At 42.1% G+C, this 19,992-nt stretch overlaps 1 protein-coding gene, 1 long non-coding RNA gene and 1 gene segment (V, D, J or C); 2 read left to right on the plus strand and 1 right to left on the minus strand.

Moving 5' to 3' along the window:
* Positions 1–19,992, plus strand: part of LOC139017637 (T cell receptor alpha chain MC.7.G5-like) — a 288,027-nt gene that overhangs the window by 148,719 nt on the left and 119,316 nt on the right. The gene's annotated exons all lie outside the window — the stretch shown is intronic.
* LOC139017648 (T cell receptor delta constant-like) overlaps positions 6,514–19,992 on the plus strand; it is a 51,242-nt gene continuing 37,763 nt past the window's right edge. Inside the window, 2 exon segments of the C gene segment in view lie at positions 6,514–6,589; positions 6,738–7,061. Coding sequence covers positions 6,544–6,589; positions 6,738–7,061 — 370 coding nt within the window.
* Positions 13,347–19,222, minus strand: LOC139017658 (uncharacterized). The gene is made up of 3 exons (XR_011472876.1): positions 19,147–19,222; positions 16,281–16,356; positions 13,347–13,430 (listed from the first exon to the last, which is right to left on the minus strand). It is a non-coding gene; the product is annotated as an uncharacterized lncRNA (long non-coding RNA).

The raw sequence follows: 19,992 nt of genomic DNA on the forward strand, positions 1-19,992 counted from the left end.
AACTGAGGCCCCACAGCTATTCCAGCAAGCAAAGGAAATCAAAGAAGAATTCCAGTGACAGAATAACTTTATATTCAACCCACAGCGCTCTCTCTCTCTCTCTCTCTCTCTCTCTCTCTCTCTCTCTCAGCAAATCTTTACTATGAAATCAGCAGTTCCAGGAGAGCAGAGGTAAGTCATCTCCTCTAAATACTGGTGGTCACTTCAGGGCACTGAACACATTTTCACTGTCAGTGGTAGGTCTCCTCAGATAACTGTGATCTTCTGTGAGCCTGGGATTTACTAGAGAAAAAGAGAGAGAGAGAGGAAGAATAAAAGGAGGGGAGGAAGGGAAAAGAAAATACATAGTTGAAATACAGCAATAACCCATTACTCTGTGGGTCTGGTGTGCTATAAGCTGCATTCCATCTCTCTCACACACAGTGATGTGTCGTCCAGTGTAAGGAATCACATCTGGTTAGCAGCCTCCCTGGCTGGATTCTACCTCTCAGAAGGGAGATGAATAGGGCAGAATTTGGATCTTGAAGGTCAGGTTAGGATTAAGAGGAAGAACCAAGGACCACAGACTTAGCCCATTTCAATCAGTATAGAAGGACCCAGCGGACAAGGACCATAGCAGCTAGCAAATATTTACTAAGCACTCAGTAAGTGCTCTGCACTTGTAGGAGTTCAGGGGAGCAAAGAGATGGCTGATGTTGACCTAAGCAGGCCCTCATACCCTCTTATTCATAAGAGACCATTGTGAGCAATCACCAAGTAGGAGAGCCATTGAAGGTCCATTCTGTTCCTGGCAAAAGGACAAGGAACAGAAGACTGGCAGAGCCATTCAGTCACAGGTGACAGACACCTGGCCACAGGCTTTGTCTTATCCCCTGAGGACAACACTGTAATAAGCCCTTGCTGCACTGCATGGTTTATTCTTTGTTTGACCAATGATCTCTTTCCCAGTGGTCTTCAACCCCAGCTGCACGAAGAGTTACCTAGGAAGCTTTTTTTAAAATCCTGATTCCCAGGCCCCACCCCAGATTAGCTAAGTCAGACTCTTTGGGGATAGTACCTAGGCTTCAGTACTTTTGAAAACTCCCTAGGTGATCACAATGTGGGGCCAAGATTGAGAACCAGAACCACTGCCTGAAGATAACTGTCCTAATTTCCTCTCCAGTTGTTCTCTGCCTCCACATTCCTCTTATCTAAGTTGTTATAATTCCCTTCTTTTTTCATTTGATCTACTCTGTTCTTTCAGCAGATAAGTCTACATTACTCTACTAAACTTTTTCCGTGCTTTAACTTTGCTTTTTTTCATCTAATTTTCATTGCCCGCTCCACTTCCTTCATCTTCCCATTATGTTTATTTTGTGTTGTGTTTTCTTCAGTCCAGCATTAACATTTATGGTGTGTTCTATATGGGCAGAGTACAATAATAGGCACTTAAATGCCACTAAGAATTACATCAATACAATAATTTTTTCTGTTAAATTCTGCGTGACAGTTATGGGCTCTTGTCCTGTGGAAAAGTGGCATTTTAGCAAAGTCTATCTCCCTTCCCAGGAAGCAGCTCTCTTGATATATAAATAAAAGACCCATAGTAAATATATTGCAACAAGCAATAAAAAGAACTTCCACAAATGGAGTAAAGAACCATTAAAAGGTATGGTTCCTTTTACCTTGATTTTGTTTTTCAGGAATCAAGCCAGATGCCTGTTGGAGCAACAAGAAATGTTTGTTCCTTTTAGTAGAAGCAAAATTTTACAGTGCCAAATGACAGAATGGGAAATTAATGACCATACCATATACTGGCATAAGAGGAACCAAGATGGCTCCCTGAAATTATATATCAACAAGGAGACATCTATGACTCTGGTCTCCAGAGCAACTTTATTCAAAAGGCCAATTCTCCCTGGAGAGTCTTGACACCACCGTGAAAGAGGACGGGTCTTATTACTGTGCTGCTGTATGGGTGGTGCTGCTCCTCTGCCTCCAGATAGGTCACAAACCAAATCCTGCCCTTCGCAGCTTCCACACTGTCAGCTGACCACCAGTGCAGTCTAACTGTAGATCTATCACAAAGTGTACTCACGTCCATTATTTCATGACCGTATGAAGTCATATTATCTCAATTTTATTGTTTAGAAAACTGAGGTCTTGAGAGGTTAAGTGATTTGCAATAAGTGATGGTGTCAGGCACAAATACAGATTTTCCAAGCCTTTCTAAGTACAGTAGTCTCTGAACTATGGCATAGCTACTTCTTGAGAACTAGAGAAGGCACTGAAAAAAGAGGACCCCCCGCCAAGTTCCAGGACCCCGTCCAGTCTTATAGGTAGTGTTCTGTCTGAGTCTTGTCTGAGCAAAGATAGGGCTGCCTGCTCTTAACAGTCTGTGCAAATTCAAAGAAATGGAGGATGAGCTCAAGGAACTCACTTGAAGGACAGAAAAGCAGCTCTCTGCTTGAGATTATGGGAAGTGAACGCTGAAACATAAATTCAAGGGCTTGCTAAGGTCCCTAACACCTCAAATATTTCATTTTTGTTTCTGTTCTCAATAAACACATCTTCCTCCATTGCTATATAATCCATTGGTTGATTTGCCTGGGACCCACAAGCAGCACTGTGGCCCTGAAAATGAAATATTAATGACCTCAGCCTTACAGCCATCTCTAGACATCTTATAGAAAAGCAGAAAGCACTTGTGGCAGTTTATATATTAGGGTCAGCAGTCTGTTTCTTAACCCTCCTCTGTCTGGTCAGGCTGCAGGGAACAGAAGTTTCTATAATGATATAGTCTATCTTTAAAGCCACAACCCAAAGACCTGGCATCCTTCCTATGGTCATGATCTTGGGAATGAGCGCCTCACTGGTCTTCCTTCGCTCTCCTTGTATGTTGTAGACAGCAACTCACATTCAAGTCAAGCATCCTGTGGGCAGAAAAAAATCATTTCATTTCAATCAGCACTTCTGAGGAGCAGTATGAGTTCCACAAGAAGTTTGGAGGGATTACCTAAGAGATAAAGACAGATTGAGTAACAAGTGTGAGGCAGCACTTGTACATCATAAAGCACTACATGCAAAGGCAACTTCAGAATTGCTGAAGAGTAGCAATCTCATTGGAAGATGCCTCAGGAACTTGCCTGAGGCTATATTTTCATAATCTGAAGACATCAAAATGGGAAGCAGATGGAGATGATGGGGAAGGATGGATTAATCCCTCCAAACCACTTTGCCTCTGCTATTAACCACTCAGGGCTCAGGTATCCTTGTTTTTATAAAAATATATGAAGGAGGAAACTAACAAATAGCCAAGCAATGAGTCAAGTGTTTGCAAATATCATTTCATTTATTCCTCACAGGCTGAAAATAAACATTAGTTCTCCTGGAAAATCACATGAAAAAACAGGCATCCCCCAGGTCATGGGAAGATGTGGCTAATTGCTGGTCTTGACATAGAAGGAATCAGCACAGGGAACAGCCTGCACAGAGCCTGAGAAAGGTAGAGTCCAAGGGCGAGGCCCTGGCACACTTTCCTACCTTCCACCTGGGCACCCCAAGATAGGCTACATTTATATTCACATTCCATCTTGCTCCTGCCATGTGACCTGACCAAGAAGGCCAAGGTGTGCTGCAGGCTCTGATTCTCCCAGACCAGGCACGGCACAGCTTCTAGACACCCACTGCCCTAAGCTTCTACCACATCATAACTGGTTACCTCCCCACTACTGTCTTCTATCTCTGGCTTTGACTTATTATTAACATTGACTCACTCCTAGTCAGGCCTTAAGGAAGGTTGCTTTTTCCCATTAGCAATCAACTCTTAAAATTGCCTCTAACCTATCGCAGATATAAGTCATAGTCATAAACATAAACACATTCTTGGGATTTTTCAGAATGACTTTCTGAATAATTTGGGAGAGCTCAACAGTAATTATCTAAGAAGACAGACTTCTTTGAGCCCAGCTAATTGTTCTTTTGCTATTAGTACAATTTTAAGCCCACAGCACTTCCTCCTGCCTCAGGGCTTTTTCTTACATGTCCTCGTTTTTTTATATATAGAATAATCTTTCCCTACACATGCCCCCTGATACCTGGTGTATCAGGCAGAGGATACTCTTGAATTGGTGATTGAGAGAATCTAATGCAAGGGGCATTTACAAAGGTGTGGGCAGGTGTTATAGATTAAATTATGTCTCTAAAAAAAGAAAAAATATGTTGAGTTCTCACCTCCAGTAGCTTGGAAATTGACCTTATTTGCAAATAGAGTCATTGAAATTAATATAATTGGTTAAGATGAGGTCAGGCTGGAGTAGGGTGGGCCCCAAACACAATATGACCAACATCTTTATGAGAAGCAGTCATGTGAAGACAGAGATGGAGAGAGAACACAGTGTGACCAGGAAGGCAGGGACTGAAGTGACACACCACAAGCCAAGCCAAGAACACCAAAGATTGCAGCAAAGCACCGGAAGTTCAGAAGGGACAAGAAAGAATCCCCCTACATGTTTCAGAGGAAGTACAGCCCTACTGACACCTTGATTTTGGACTTCTAGCCTCCAGAACAGTGAGGCATTACATTTCTATTGTTTTAAGCCACCCAGTTTGTGGTTCTTTTAAGGCAGTCAGAGGAAACTAATGCAGCTGGGTTGTGGGAAACCAAAAGATATGGTGAAACACCCTGGGTCTGACAACAAAGAAGCCACTACCACCCTAATCCTGAAACAGAGGAGCCGTTACTGGATGCTGCAGGTGGAGGAGAGAAGCTATAGCCTGCAGTTGAGGAAAGCAGCCTCTGCCAATATGCATTCCTGCAGGAAGTAATGGGTGGTAATAACAACGTACCTCACTCTCCTCCTCTCCAATCTCCTAATAGTACCTCACACTTGTCAAATTAAATGGCATAGCAGAGAGCAAGGGAACCAGGTGGATGTTGTCCATTAAGGTCAGCCTCCTAGAGTAAGAAGTAGAGTAGACCTGGAGGGACAAAAAGACTCCATCTAGCATAGCTGGGTAACTTCTGCTTTGGAATCTTATCTGTAAAGTCACGTCTTTAGGGAAGCCTTCCCTTACCAGATCCTGGCCCCAGTAACATGGTCTCATATTACTTCTGCTTCTACGCAGTACTTATAACAGCTGCAGTGGAGGAATTCATTATGCAAATTATGCATTAAGTGATGACTAGGTCTCATGGTAGAACATACGTTTTATAAGAGGAGAGATAACATCTGTCATTTACCAGTGAATCTTTAGGATCTAGTGTATAGTAAAAATGACTAAATTATAGGATGCGCCAAGAGCTAAGAGCCTGATATAAAAAGATGAAGTATGTAAGTCCAGAGAAGCTGCCCTCAACAACTCTCAAAGAGCTATAGAGAATGGGCATCATTGTGTCCATCAGGTGAGAACTGATGATGGATTTTGTCATTTCAAAGAATGAGACCACCTTGAGTACTTGCTAATGGTCCTCTAGGAATGGTGGTAGTGGGCAGTTGGGTAAATGAGATGACTCAAGGGTAAGGAGAGCAACTACCATGAGATCAAGCAAACGAGCTTGCTTCTATCTGAATTTCTTCAGGTCTGTCTGGTCCCAGTCACATGGGGGAAAACAAGAAAGTTTAGGTGGGTCTCTTCTCCACTAGCAAGGGAATTTAGGTCCTGCAGCTATCCTCAGATGTTCTGCTTCTTTGCATACCAAAGGATCCTCCTCCCAGCTTCTGTTGTACCCTCTAGTTTCCATGATTAATTTACCTGTTTATTTCAAAATTGCATAGATTATTGTTCTTGAAATTCAAAAGTGTAGGTCCCAAAAGTTCAAGCATGCCTCTGTTTTGAAAACATATAAATTTAGGCTGTCATAAACTGGAAGGTAGTGGTGGTTTCTAAGTGTTTTTTTTAACAATATTTGGCTCTATGTAATTCAACATAGGTGACCTATCTTCAGAAAAGACAGATGAGCTCAATGAAGATCAGGAAACTGGCTCAAATTTGGAAACAATATTTCATTGGCTTGCTCTTTTACACTTGGGTGAATCACCCTTATGCAGCTATCCAACTCTGCCTGGAGGGAGTTTGCAGTAAACACAAAATCATTACAACACCCGTAGTCCATCGATCTCCTTATTTGATGGTTCTTTTGATTACAGCTGTAAATATCAATAATTCTCTTGGCATTGACTGTGACATCACTACAGAGCATATAACAAGTACATCTAACATGAAAATGGAGCATAATATCAAACGTAACTTCTAAGGTGGGAAGCAGAAACCTTGTTATCAAATAAGCTGTCTTGAACTTTTTTGAAGTGTCCTTCCTTATCTGGACCACATTATCAATCTTGAAGGTGGTATTATCATGCCAGTAACAGGCTATAAGCTCTGTGAAACTCCTGTGATTTGGCCAAAACCCCTCATAGGAAACAGAACAGCTGCCGACAAGGGCTGATTTCCTCAGTCACAAATGTGTCACAGAGAAGGTGTTGACTAGAGGAGGGACCAGGCAGAGGGTGAGTTCGGAGGCAGAGGGTGAGTTCGGAGGCAAAGCTATCCCCAAGTGGAGCCATGCAGAGGAACTGCTCTCTCATCTATCTCACCCTCTTCTGGACAGGTAAGGTAGATCCTGGAAACTCAATCAAGTAAGACTAGCAACAATGAGGCATCAAGAAAGCCAGGGCCAGGAGCTCATGGACAGTGCCCCTTACTTGATGATTGTAGCCCCAGTTCTCACTGAGCCCCTCTCATGTCTTTGCTTTCAGGAGTCATGTCAGCTATCGTGTTGGTATCTCAAGACCAAGTGGTGACTATGTCCTTGGGGATGTCTGCCACCCTCAGGTGCTCCTTGAAGGGAGAAACGATCAGTAACTACTATATCAGCTGGTACAGGCAGACCCAGGGTAACACAATGACTTTCATACACCGAGAAGGGGGCATGTATGGCCGTGGTTTCTTCGGCAAGTTCCGGGCTAACATTAATGATTCAAGCAACGAGGCTGAGCTTGAGATCCTTAAAGCATCAGAAAGAGATGAAGGAATTTACTACTGTGCCAGCGACTACCACCCTGCTGCTGGCCCACTTCTAAGCAGCTCAAAAACCATAGAGATCCATGTAGAACAGCAATTCCAACAAGATCATGATTTCCTCTTTAATAAATAGTTTAAGAAATGGGGGCCAGAGAAGGCTGATATTACTGCCTTTCCTTCACCCTTGGTCACTCATGAGCCCTCATATTACTCAGAGAGGCAACCTCCAGTGGGGTGTGGCCCACTGTGGGACCGGAGGAGAAACAGAGCCAAAGTCAGGAGTTGTAGCATTCACTGTACACTTTTAACAGTTTTCTTGAAGCTTCATAAAAGATTTGGCCACACACTAAGTGCTGAGGGCATTAGATTAAATGGGGAACTTTCCAAAATATGACTACACGTAATGGATGTCCAGTTTCTCCCCCAATCACATACGCCATGAATATAGCTGTTCTGGAAGAGAGGGGTTGGAAAAGTGGGGACACTCCCTTTCTTCAGCATCAATAGTATGCACTGCATGCCATCTTGCCCAACATGGAAGGCAAGATTCAATCTCTGGCATTCTGTATTGTTTTGATGATTACTGATTGAATATGGCCTTTTGACCTCCCTTCCTTCTCTACCTCTTTACTTCTATATGTGCTAGAAATAAAGCCTGGAGAATTTCTTTCTTATCCTTCTGTGCACAACTCAATTTAAACTCCACTTTTATCTTAAACAATGTACTTTCCCAGACTTAGATGATTGACAGACTATTCTGAGGCTAAACCTGTGGCTGTCGTTCTGGCCTCATCTACAATATCTATCACTAACCTTATAAAATACCTCATTGGAACTTTCAGTGGTGATGGATATGTTCAGTAACTTGATTATGGTGATGGTTTCATGAATGTACAGGTATATAAAATTTATCAGACTGTGCACTGTGAATATGTGCAGTTTATTGCATATCAATAAAGTTGAAAAAATATTTTTTAATTTAAAATAAAAAAATTGACAAAGCCTCATTAGACTACTTCAAGCAATGTCTAGGGAATACTTTCTTCAATTAACCCTTCTAACCAAATATTCTGCTTTTCATAGAAGTGCAAAAAGGCTAACAAGTTTGCAGACACATACAGTCGGCTCCAGTCAGGGCTCCTTATTGTTTCACCAAGAGTATTCCCAAACCTCCCACCCCTCATGATCCTGCCTGGCCTTTCATTCATAGGTATATAGATAGATGATAGATAGATAGATAGATAGATAGATAGATAGATAGATAGATAGAATGTATATTGTTATAATGTGTAATTATTCTGTGCATTTTAGCCATGATCTCATGTGCTCTTCTCATTTATCTTCCCAAACAGGTACATTTCCAAGAATCTCTCTTTTCAACTCTCCATCTCAAGCCCACTCACTCTGTCCTAGTGTCCTAATTCCAACATAGGCCTGTACCTGGCCTCTATCTCACTACCCCACCCTGTTGGATGGTTTCTCTGGTGAAACTATCTCAAGGCTCTGAATATTGACTCTGCCCTTAGATAAAATCAGGTTCTCAGATCCCTATCCAGATTGGGCACCCTGGGCCCTACATTCCTGAAAGGGAATTTGGACCCAACTTTCCTGAGATGTATCCAAGTTACCACACAGGCCCTATCATACTCATCTAGCCCACTACCTGCTATTCATATCCTGTTGTTCTTCTTTAAATCTATGCTAGATTTAAAGGTGAAGAGAACTTCCAAGACTAAAGGGTACAATTCTCCCTGTTTGAAATCATGACTTTGGAAAAGGAATGACATTTGGAAGTTAATTATGCAGATGCTGTCAAAGTTTTGGTACCATGTTGTTATAAGGTTTGCAAGATGGATTCCTAGGAGGAGACCCAGTGGATCCTCTGACAGAGACTTGGAAAAACATGTTTGAGCAGGAAGAGGAAAATATCCGGGCAAATTCATAAAACTGTATGTTAGCTGTGATAACAATTAGCATCTGTTGAGTACTTGTTATAGTCCAGGCACTCTTCTGAGCACTTTACATGTGTTCTATTATTTAATCCTCTCAACAACCATATAATACACTTTTTATTATTATCCCCATTTTATAAATGAGGACATGAAGGCACAGAAAAGCTAAAATACTTGCTCAAGTTTCCACAGGTAGCAAGGGAAAGCAACAGGTTTCAGACTCTGGAGTGTGTGCTCGAGTACGATGGGGTAACCGTGGAAAAGGCCATCTCCAAAATGTTAGAAACAAGGAGCAACATGGCTGTACCCTCACCACCAGACCTGTTCAAACTGATGCTCATGACCATCTGTCAAGAAATTGGAATAATGGAACAGTGATCCAGATGATCTGTCAAATGTTTTCTAACTCGGAGATTTTGTGTTCCTGACATAAACTTTACACTGTCTTCTAAAACCACCTAGGGCAGTGGTTCTCAACCTTCTGGCCCTTTAAATACAGTTCCTCATGTTGTGACCCAACCATAAAATTATTTTCGTTGCTACTTCATAACTGTAATGTTGCTACTGTTATGAATCATAATGTAAATATCTGATATGCAGGATGGTCTTGGGGGACCCCTGTGGAAGGGTCGTTCGACCGCCAAAGGGGTCGCGACTCACAAGTTGAGAACCGCTGCTCTAGGGTGAGGGCTAAGGCTAGGATTACGCCTAGGGCTATGATTACAGTTAGGTTTAAAGTTAGTGTTAAAGCCTGAACTAAGGTTCTGCTTAGGGTTGACAAAAGAGTTCCAACTTCACAGTGTTGTTGTAAAAAGCTAGTGACAGAAAGTAAGTAAATTGGGTGGCACATATAGAGCTAGTCAATAAAAAAAAAATGCTGCATATAAGAAAAAGGAAACTAAACAATGAAATAATTGAGGAAAAAAGTGAACTAAAATACTGAGTGCCGACAAAATGCAGCCACTTGTTTTTCATCCCCCCCCCCCCCCCATTTTATTGTGGTGACACTAGTCAACAAAATTATACAGGTTTCAGGTGCACAATTTCACAACACATCATCTGTATTGTGTGTTCCCCATCCCAAGTCAAGTCTCTTTTATCGCCATTTATCCCCCCACTTCTTCCCCTCCTTTCTCCCCACAATCACCACACTAAGGATACCACCACTTTTCAGGTGTGGACTCACTCAGTCCTTATAACCCCATGAGGTTGTTATTCTCAGCTCCATCTTACCGATGGGAATACTGAGCCTCAGGGGGACTAGGTAGCTTCCTGAAGGTTACAGAAGCAAAGCTGAGAACTGGGTCTGAGTCAAAGGCTGCCTGTCCTGGCACTGGGCTAGGGGCTGTGGGATATACTAAAAAAAAATGCATCACCTGTAACAATATCAGAATGAAAGAACAGCTGAGAACAAGTATGTAAAGTCCAGTCATCTGTGTGATGCAGGGGGTGCCTTTGACTCCTTGGCCAGTCCCCACAAGGGGGTGGAGGTGGAAATAAGTAACTCCTCCCACTTCCCAACTCTCCCTCCCCTGGTTTCAAACACCAGCTGCAGTTTCAGCTGCCAGGCTGCTCTCCAGAGATGCCTCATTCCCTTGGCTGAAGAAGGACAGTGGCTACCAGTGGCATGGGAAATGACCCACATATCCCTCCTCCCTGATGCCTGTGGAAGGCAATACCTTGTCAAACTCCCTGGAGTCTCTGGGTCACTAATGCATTGACCACCTTCTCCTTTCCCTCTCAGGGCGCTGCCTAGAATGGCTGTCCTGGGGTCTGGGGCCAGTGGGATGAGAGCTGGAGAAACTCCATGGGTCTCTGGCAGGTCCACAAAATTGCTAACTTTACCATTCACAGTACAGTGAGGCAGAGTGTCTGAGTTGGTCTCTTCCATTCTCTCTGTTTTATTATCACTTATACCAAGGCAGCAAAGGCCTCAAGATCTGTTGTCCACAGTTCTCTGCATTCATAATGAGCAAACTGACCCCAAAAAGCACGGCAGTGAAGTAAGGTGCAGGAGCCACCATGTGAGTTGAGTTCAAACCAAATTTTGTCTGCTTTAGGGGGAGTCTGAGCCTGCCGCAGTGTCTCAGACAGGAAGTGCTGCCTGACAAGCTGTCCGCACTGACAAGGTGAAGACTTCAGAATCCAGGCTTCCTTCCTCCTCTTCTTAATACAGCATATTGCCCCCAAATGTTAATTGAAGTGACAGGAGTATACACCTCTGATTTTTTTTTTTTTTTTGCAAGACACTTTACTCATCCCTCTCTGCTTAATTGTCCTCCATAGCATTTATCACTATTTGATGTGCTATATATTTTACTTCCTTATTTATCTGTTGTCTAGCTCTCCACTGGAATACAGCTCCACGAGGCAGGGATTTTGTCTGTTTTGTTTATTGCCTGAGAATAAGCCTGGCACAAAATGGGCAATCAACAAATGTGTTGAATGAGCAAGTGAGTGAAGTATTTAATGAGTGAGTACTATATTCTACACTGTGCTAGATGCTGGGAATGCAGTAGTGCACAACACTGGTGCTAGCATTGCCTTCTTAGATGCTTTCTCTAAGCCTCATCTAGCCACTAACAAAATGCTACTGACTGTAACAAGAATGTCTGAGGGGTTACTAATAGAGTACTCTAGAACACCGTGACTTACTCTTGGCGAGCAGATACCAATGTGCCAGTGTTCCTTGCACATTCCCTGTGGCAGGAGTCAAATGGGGAAGATAGCAGGCTTTCTCCTTTCACTACCTTTTCTCTGTTTAATCCCAGGGCCCAGGCCCTGAGGCTTGGACTACCAGAGAATATTTCTACTTTATTTTTTAAGGGGTTTTGCAAATTTTTTCTCCAAACAGAACTGCTGGGTAAATTAAGCCACAATAACACCTTTCCTAAACAAAAGAGTAATTCCTAACTCCTCCTCGCTCCCCCATTCACCACCCCCAAATGATTTTGGCATTCTTCAAGAATGCAGAATCTCTGAGTTCTTGGTTTTTGGGGGGGGTTTGGTGTTTCTTTTTAGCAGTTCACACATACACAAATGCATTATGGATAGTAACAGCATACAGTAGTGTGTATCAAACACTGAAGGAGTTCTCTGAACGCATACCCAGGATTCTCAAGATCTCCCAAGGAGCAGCATTCCTAGTGACAGGACAAAGGAAACCAAACCAAAAAGCAATTGCTTATATTAATTTAAATAAGGAAGGTTCTCAAACTCTGTGTTTAAATAAGAAATCTAATAGCCTTAAGTTTTCGGTTTACTTGCACACATGTGGAAAATAGGGAAGTTTAAATTATTATTTTCTGGTTTAAGGACAAAACCTCGTGAATACTTATAACTTTCAGAAAAAGAAATGTCAGTACAAATATATTGCTATGGCAACAAATTATTAAGAAAGAAAACTAATGCAAAGTATGAACCTTGGGAGGTTAAAATTGCTTTCCTAGAATATAACATTGATTTACTTACTTAATAACAGTTTATTAAGCACCTACTGTAAACACCTACTATGTGCCAAGTACCTTTCTAGATACACTGGGAATACAGTACTCAGAAACCCATGACTTTATTTTAGTGAAAATAAATACAAAGTAAAATGGTGATAATTGCCATGTAAGACCCTACAGGGAGATAGAATATGTTATCATGGAGCTATGGGAAATAACTATTTTAAAACAGGTGGTCAAGAAAAGGCTACAATGAGATCATATCTCGACAAAAGCCTGAAGGTGGTCAGAATGGTAATATTTGGAACCTGGGTGTTTGCCAGACTTTTCTTTTAGAAATATTTTCATGTCCCACTTTATGACACATAATAGTACCAGCTTTTCTGTAACTTGGGGGAATAAGCAATAGTTTTGTCTTCTTATCTTGCTGATAGCTCTTTCCCAAAATAGTTCAAACTTTCATTTTTCAAGACCAAGTAATAGAATTCCATTCATTAGCACGAAGTGGGGAGGAGCAGTCCTAAAAAGGTCAAAACTTAGAAGGTGAAATGGAAGATGGTAGAATTGGATTACTGACAAATGGAATATGTAACGCTGAGCCCTTTGTCTTCTCTCCCCATTCATGTGACCACCTTCCATGAATTGATGAGTGTTGCTTCCCAAACATAAAACAAGAGTATACAAATTGAATGACTCCTTTCTCACACTGATCCTCAAGATCCAGCTGTTCCAGCAGCCCCAAGAGACAAATCTGCAGCCTCATCTACCTTTGAAGACCAATGTGTCTCCTGGAAGCAGCCCCAATAGGCTGGGACCCTGAAATAAAACGTGTTCACCTCAGTGAGGTTCTTGCTTTTTCCTTTTCCCCAGGAAGCCAGTCACAGATAAACCTGGGGGATGTGGAGTGCCTGTGGAGAAAGCTGGAGTGTCTTTACAATTCTTACCAAAGCTTTAGAGATTCATCCTCCAAGACTTCTGGGTGTGCCTAGGGTGGGCCCCAGAGGCAGCTTCCATCTTCACCCGCCACCTGGCAGAAGTGAGCAGTATTACTCAGAGACAGTGAAAAGGGAAGTCGACATCCACAGGATAACACCGAGGAGAAATGGCCTGTGTTGTCAGAAGCTCTGCCATGTCAAAGGCCTCCTGTTTCATAAAGACCTAAACTGTGTTTGCAGAGCACATGTTATAATCATGAGTGATTGACAGACAATTAACTGCCCCAGTCATCTAAAGAGGAGAAGAATTTCACGCACCAAGTTTACAAATAAGGACACAAAGAACGACAAAGGGGTCAGTATAACAGACACTGTATGTTAAATCAGAAATGTGGCACAGGAGCAATAACCCTCCTCTGTAGCAAAAATCAACCTAAAAATGAGCTCATAGCTAATCCATTTATCAGCACCCAAATCATTAGTATGTTTTCCATATGAAGGACATCCTCCTCAGCCTACAGCCCCACCCCTTACACACGTACTCACACGCACAGTGTCAGAACAGTGATAAACTTTAATCACCTCCTGGTTCAACCTTTTCAATTGAAGATGTAAGAACTTTGGAATGGAGAATTTAAGCGACTTTCCCACCATCACACAACTAGCTAGTGGCAAAGCCAAAGAGCACAGGTTCCCAAACTCCTGGTCAAGGACTCTTTCCAATACACCCTGACCTCTGGTTGCCATGGGAACCACTTTATTGCAGTGTATTTCCAGCCCACATCCCTGCTATGCAGTTCTTCCCCTCCAGTCAGCTGGAAAATCTTTCTCCTCCCAGCCAAGCTGTGCCCCGTATAGTGAGTGCCTTTGCAGTTTGAAGAGTAAGAAGTCTCCTCTGTATAGTGGGAGTACAAAGCCCTAAAGAACTCCAGAGTTTGTCTTTGTTCTCCACCTTTTTCTAAAGAAACTCCTTATGCCCTGGACAGTTTTGCTCAGTGGTTAGAACGTTGGTCTGCAGACTGAAAGGTCATGGGTATGTACTCAGTAGGGATGCATGTGGTAGGCAGCCAATCGATATGTCTCTCTCACGTTGTTTCTCTCTCTCTCTGTCCCTCCCTTCCACTCTCTCTAGAAATCAATGGAAAAAATATCCTCTATCCTCAGGTGAGGATTAAAAAGAAAGAAACTCCTTGAAATCTCAACCCTGCCTGGATCCTTTTGCATTCCAATGGGTGCCTACCTTCACACTTAGAGTACATCTGTGGAATGAAAGGACAAAGACCAGTCCTCCCCTCTCATCTCAACCTAAATAAGCCCCACTCTTTAGGGACACTGCTCCTCACTCCCAGTCCTTTATCCCCATGGCAGTACCTTTGATCCTCTCTGTGGAGAAATGGATGGATCAACGGCCAGATCCTGCCTTCCATTCAGAGACAAAATCTCCTCAATTTATTTTCCACAATAAATACAAGTCAACAATATGACAATGCTATTAAGAAAAATAAAGTCAACCAGGTGCTATAAGATCATAAGAATGACAATCTATAATAATAAAAGGGTAATATGCTAATTAGACCAAACAGCTAAACGTTCTTCCGGACATCCTTCAGGACGAAGCTGGGGCTGCGAGGGCCGAGCCCCTTTCACGAATTTCATGCATCAGGCCTCTAGTATTATTATACTCAGCACCAGTCAGCCTCTCCCACAGGGTCATAGGCCTAGTATGTTTCCAAGTACCCTGAATTAGGAGAAATTAGACAATGTTGCGTTGTGGCATGTAACGAGTTATTACACAATAAAAAAGAAACCCACTGGAACCTGTGTTCAAAACCTAGTTCTGCACTGTGAGAACTTGAGCCCATCACTTCACCTCCCCAGACTCATTTATATGGTGAAGAAGCTGGAACTGAGACAGCCTGAGGGCCCTTCCAGTTCTAAGCCTTGATAACTGTAATCAGTCGTCCCCATTACAGATGAGCAGAGGAAAAGAGAAAACATTCTGAAATTTCAGCAAAAAAAAGTTAAAAAATGAAATATTGAAAACGAAAATTATTAACAACAAAATTATTGAAAGCTTTTTAAAAATCATGTCTGTGGGTAAGAGTGGATCCAGTACCTTCCCAGAGTCCTTTCTGACTGCAGTAGGCTCTATTCTATAGAAGGAGGCTATGCAAGGAGGGCAGAACTATTTCCTATTGGGTGCCCATAGTACTACCCTTATGGTTTGCATTCAAAAAGACCAAACTGCCTCTGCTGTGTCTGTGAGCACTTCTCCACCCTCAGTGTCTAGCATGTGCTGTCTGCCCAGGCTGACCTTCCTTGTGCTGTTTCTTTATGGTCATGCAGGAGTCATCAGTTTGGAGGTACTATAATGTCTGTCTCTACAAGTTTTATCAATTCTTTCTCTTCTCCAGAGGTTCAGTCACTGAATCAGCCAGTGGATTTAGGGGGGGAGGGACCATGAGAAATGCTAGGGACTCCCTGATGATCACCTGCAACACCTCTGGCTTTAAGTTTGGACTCCTCTGTGTGAACTGGTACAGCCAAGCTCCAGAAAGACCATGTGAACATGTTTCCAAAATTAGTCCTTTGGGGAATGTTAAGCATTACACATCTTCCCTGGAGAGATTTGTTATCACCAGGAATAACATCAAAAATTAGTTGTGTCAACAAACCAACAGATTAAAACAGGAGGACTCAGCCCAGTATTATTGTGCTTTCACCACAGTGAACCATAGAGAAAATAAAGGAGCTCTCTGGTGGACAGAACAAAAGGAGAACCTGCAGATACAATGAGTGATCTTTCTCCAGCTGGGTCTCCCCATCCTAGGCCTGCACTTCCTCCCTGATCAGACTTGGGACTACCCTCTTAGTCTCATGTGAAACACGGCCTCTTCATTCTGCTCCTTTGGACTTTCCAGTTTTTTCAACTTCCAACTTACTGCATCCAGAGCTGGTTGGGCCAAAAGGTGAGGAGGGACCCTAAGGAATCAGTCCTGAGTGATTTTTCCAGAAGTCCTGTTGGCAGAAAGATTGTTCTGATTAATGATTGGGTGGTCAAGAAGTCTAACTCACACCCGCCCATCATGGTTGTTTTTCTTAGCCCTTGACTTCTAGGACATTGGAGGAAAGTGAGAAAGAGCAAAACATGTAATCATGAACTGAAAGAAAGATGGGAGTGGGGTTTTGTCTAGGTTCCAGATACCTACCTTCTATAATCATTCCCACATTTGCAGATCCATGAAAACATCTTTATTGTGCTGTTAAAAATAGTTTTATGGCACAATTTAAGTAGGTATATTTTCCTCTCTTAAATAGGTGGCAATATAATGAATATCAATAAAAATAAAAGCATAATATGCTAATTAGACCAGACATCCTTCCAGACGACCTTCTGGAAGAAGCCGGGGCTGGGAGGGAAGCCCAGGTCCTGGGTGCCTGCCAGCAGCCAGAGGGGAAGCAAGGGTCCCGAGTGCCTGCCATCAGCCAGAGCTTAGCCCGGGTCCCCGGTGCTAGGGGAAGCCGGTGCTGGCAGCCGGGGGAAGGAAGGCCTACTCATGCACTAATTTCATGCATCGGGTCTCTAGTAGGTAAAATAACATACAAAAGTAAATATGTTTAATCATTCACAAAAAAATATTAATATGTGTTGAACTTAAAAACAATAATCTGAAAATGGTCCCTAACTTTGGCAAGGTCCTTTCACTGATCTTAAAATGAACAAGCTTAAAAATTTGTTCAAAAAATATATTTTGGTCTATAAACTAAATATGATTTTATATGTGATTTCTTTTAGTAGTAAAAAGAGCATGAGCTGTGGAATCTGACAAAAATGGGTAATCCCACAGCTCCTCGTTTACTCATGTGGGACCTGAACAAGGCTGCTTACCTTCTCTAAACCTCTATTTCCTCATTCATGAAATAGAGATAATAATACTGCCTATTTCATAGAATTATTATGAGGATTAAATGAAATCATTGCTAGAAGGCACCTGGCACACCAGGGTGACAAGTACACCAAAGGTGCTCAATAATGCTAATACTTAATTATTAATGGTCTGAAGGAGAGTGGTTTTTGCCCCAAACAAAAAAAGATATAGAATGAGAGGGAACACTGACAATGACTACCACCACTTTTCCAAAACAAGAAATCCAAATTGCTGCCAGTACTATTTTCATAAAAATACCTCATCAGGAATGTTCTTTCCAGACAACCTCTCTAAATTATTTCCCTGCACTAATGATAGTGAAATCCTCAAAGACAAGCTCATTACTGTGATTGTCTGGCTCCCCAATAACATTCTGTGTCTTCATTGCCCTTTGTCTATTCCAGATGAAGGTGGCCCTGGCCAGTCCCAGCTTTATCAGAAGTAACAAGGAGAATGGGTTTTTATGCCAAATCTTTTCCCAATAGATTTGGTTCAGCTAAAACAATAGCTGGACAAGGGGACCTCAGTTTTCAGAAGGTGGCCCTTATCCAACTTTGAAGATGCTCTCCTTCAGGACCTCCCCAGTGCCATATATATATATATATATATATATATATATATAATTTTATTTATTTATTTTTATTGATTTTAGAGAGGAAATGAGAGGGAGAGAGAGATAGAAACATCAATGATGAGAGAGAATCATTGATCAGTTGCCCCTTGCACGCCCCCTACTGGGGATCGAGCCTGCAACCCAGGCATGTGCCCTTGACCAGAATCAAACCTGAGAACCCTCAGTCTGCAGGCTGGCGCTCTATCCACTGAGCCAAACCAGCTAGGGCTCCCCATTACTTTTAATGAATGTACCCTTTTATTAATAGAGATCTTTTCTCATCCTTAAAAAGGAAGCTATAAAATTTAGTCACTAACCACTGAGGAGTAGCATTTGTCCATCCTCATTCTGCCCATGCTGTCTACATGGGGTTCTCCCTATGCTACTTGACCAAGAAAACCAAATAAATGAATTCCTAAATGAATCCCTCGGATAAATAGCCTCATTTCAGTCCTCTGGCTTCTTCCATTAAAGAACTATAGAGGCCTGGCTGGTGTGGCTCAGTAATTGAGTGCTGACCTATGAACCAGGACCTGGTCACAGTTCAACTCCCGGTCCAGGTACATACCTAGGTTGTGGGCTTGAGCCCCAGTAGGGGGCATACAAGAGACAGCCAATTGATGTTTCTCTCTCATCATTGATGTCTCTCTCTCTCTCCCCCCCCCCCACCCTTTCTCTCTCTGAAATCGATAAAATAAAATAATAAATAAATAATTAAATAATTAAGAACTATAGGGACCTTATCCAGGGGAGCTAGGGAGAAAAGCCAGGGAATTAGAGCTGTTCTATGCCAGAAATGCATGTTCTGATGGAAGAAGATTATAAGAATATCTATGGTAAACCACATGCTGGATGGAAAGGAGCAATTTGAGATCTGAGAAAACTTTCACCTGCTAACCAGAGCTAGCAGCCTGTTTGGGGGAAAAATTGCTTGGAAGACAAACTCTCATTTCTTTTTTTATGATTTAGATAAATCAGTTAACCTCTTTGAATCTCAGATTCTCATCTATTTAATAGAGAGTTTATATTGAATGATCTGTAAGGTTCCTTCAGCACTAATAAGCTGTAGGTCTCTGCCCAGAAAGAATGAGAAGAAAGCAGTTGTGGGACAAAGGAAATCAAATTTGACAGATTCCCAAGATTGGGAAGCACAGGTTCCTGCCTCGCTCTGACCCAAAAAGGATAAAATACAGTAAAAAGAACTAAATGAAATACTCTCATGATTAATCAAAGGGAATTGAAAGTCATTGCTAACCTCACACCTACCTTGCTTAGCCTCCAGCTCATCTCCCTTGGGACCCTCCTCCTCTTTAATGCCTCATCGTGATTCTCAAAAACTGTGATCACTCAAGGTTGAAGCTTTTAATCTCCCATGTATAAAAGGATATGCAAATAGAGTTCAGTTTCCTGTTGAGTCTCTGCCAAGGTCTTAGCCTGGCAGTTCTGGGAAAGGAGCCAAAGGCCTCATATTTCTTGGCTGTTAACATTCTCCCATCTGTGCTCAAGTCAGCAGTCTGGGCTTCAGGCTGTGGCTTGTCTTTAGTCTTACACTTTCCTAGGTTTTCTAAAGCAACTCTTTAGAATGTTTTTGCAAAAAAAGTAACTTGGTTCCCAAGTACCAGACAGAGGATTATCTGGTTACATCTGGGGACAGTAAGAAAAAGACCAGAAAGTCTATATTCCTATATTGTGGCCTCAGAATCCAGTGCTGTAAGCTACCTGAAGTACCGATATTAATTAGGCCTTAAGAAAGGCTTACATAATGTGGGGATAAGGACACATATGTAATAACTTAATCAATGAAGAAATTTAAAAAGGAAATAGAAAAGAAAGGCTTACAAATAAGTCATTGATGTCACCAATACTGAGTGTCATTTATACACATCATACATACACAATGTGTAAAGGCAAGGTCCTCAGGTATAAGAGCAGCTCTGTACAACATTCACAAAACAAACGCAAAATAAGAAAAACACAAGACATCTCAAAATGTTTTTGAGCCAAAGGCTCTGCTAAACAACAGTGTTAGGAATCAGACTAATTTTTCCCTGTGTCTCCTGATTGAACTCATACAAAACAGCAGCTGCCATTGTTACTCAACACAGGCATCCA

This window comes from Myotis yumanensis, unplaced genomic scaffold, assembly GCF_028538775.1.
Source record: "Myotis yumanensis isolate MYYU_CA2020_CCGP unplaced genomic scaffold, mMyoYum1.0.hap1 SCAF_1, whole genome shotgun sequence".
NCBI lineage: Eukaryota > Metazoa > Chordata > Mammalia > Chiroptera > Vespertilionidae > Myotis > Myotis yumanensis.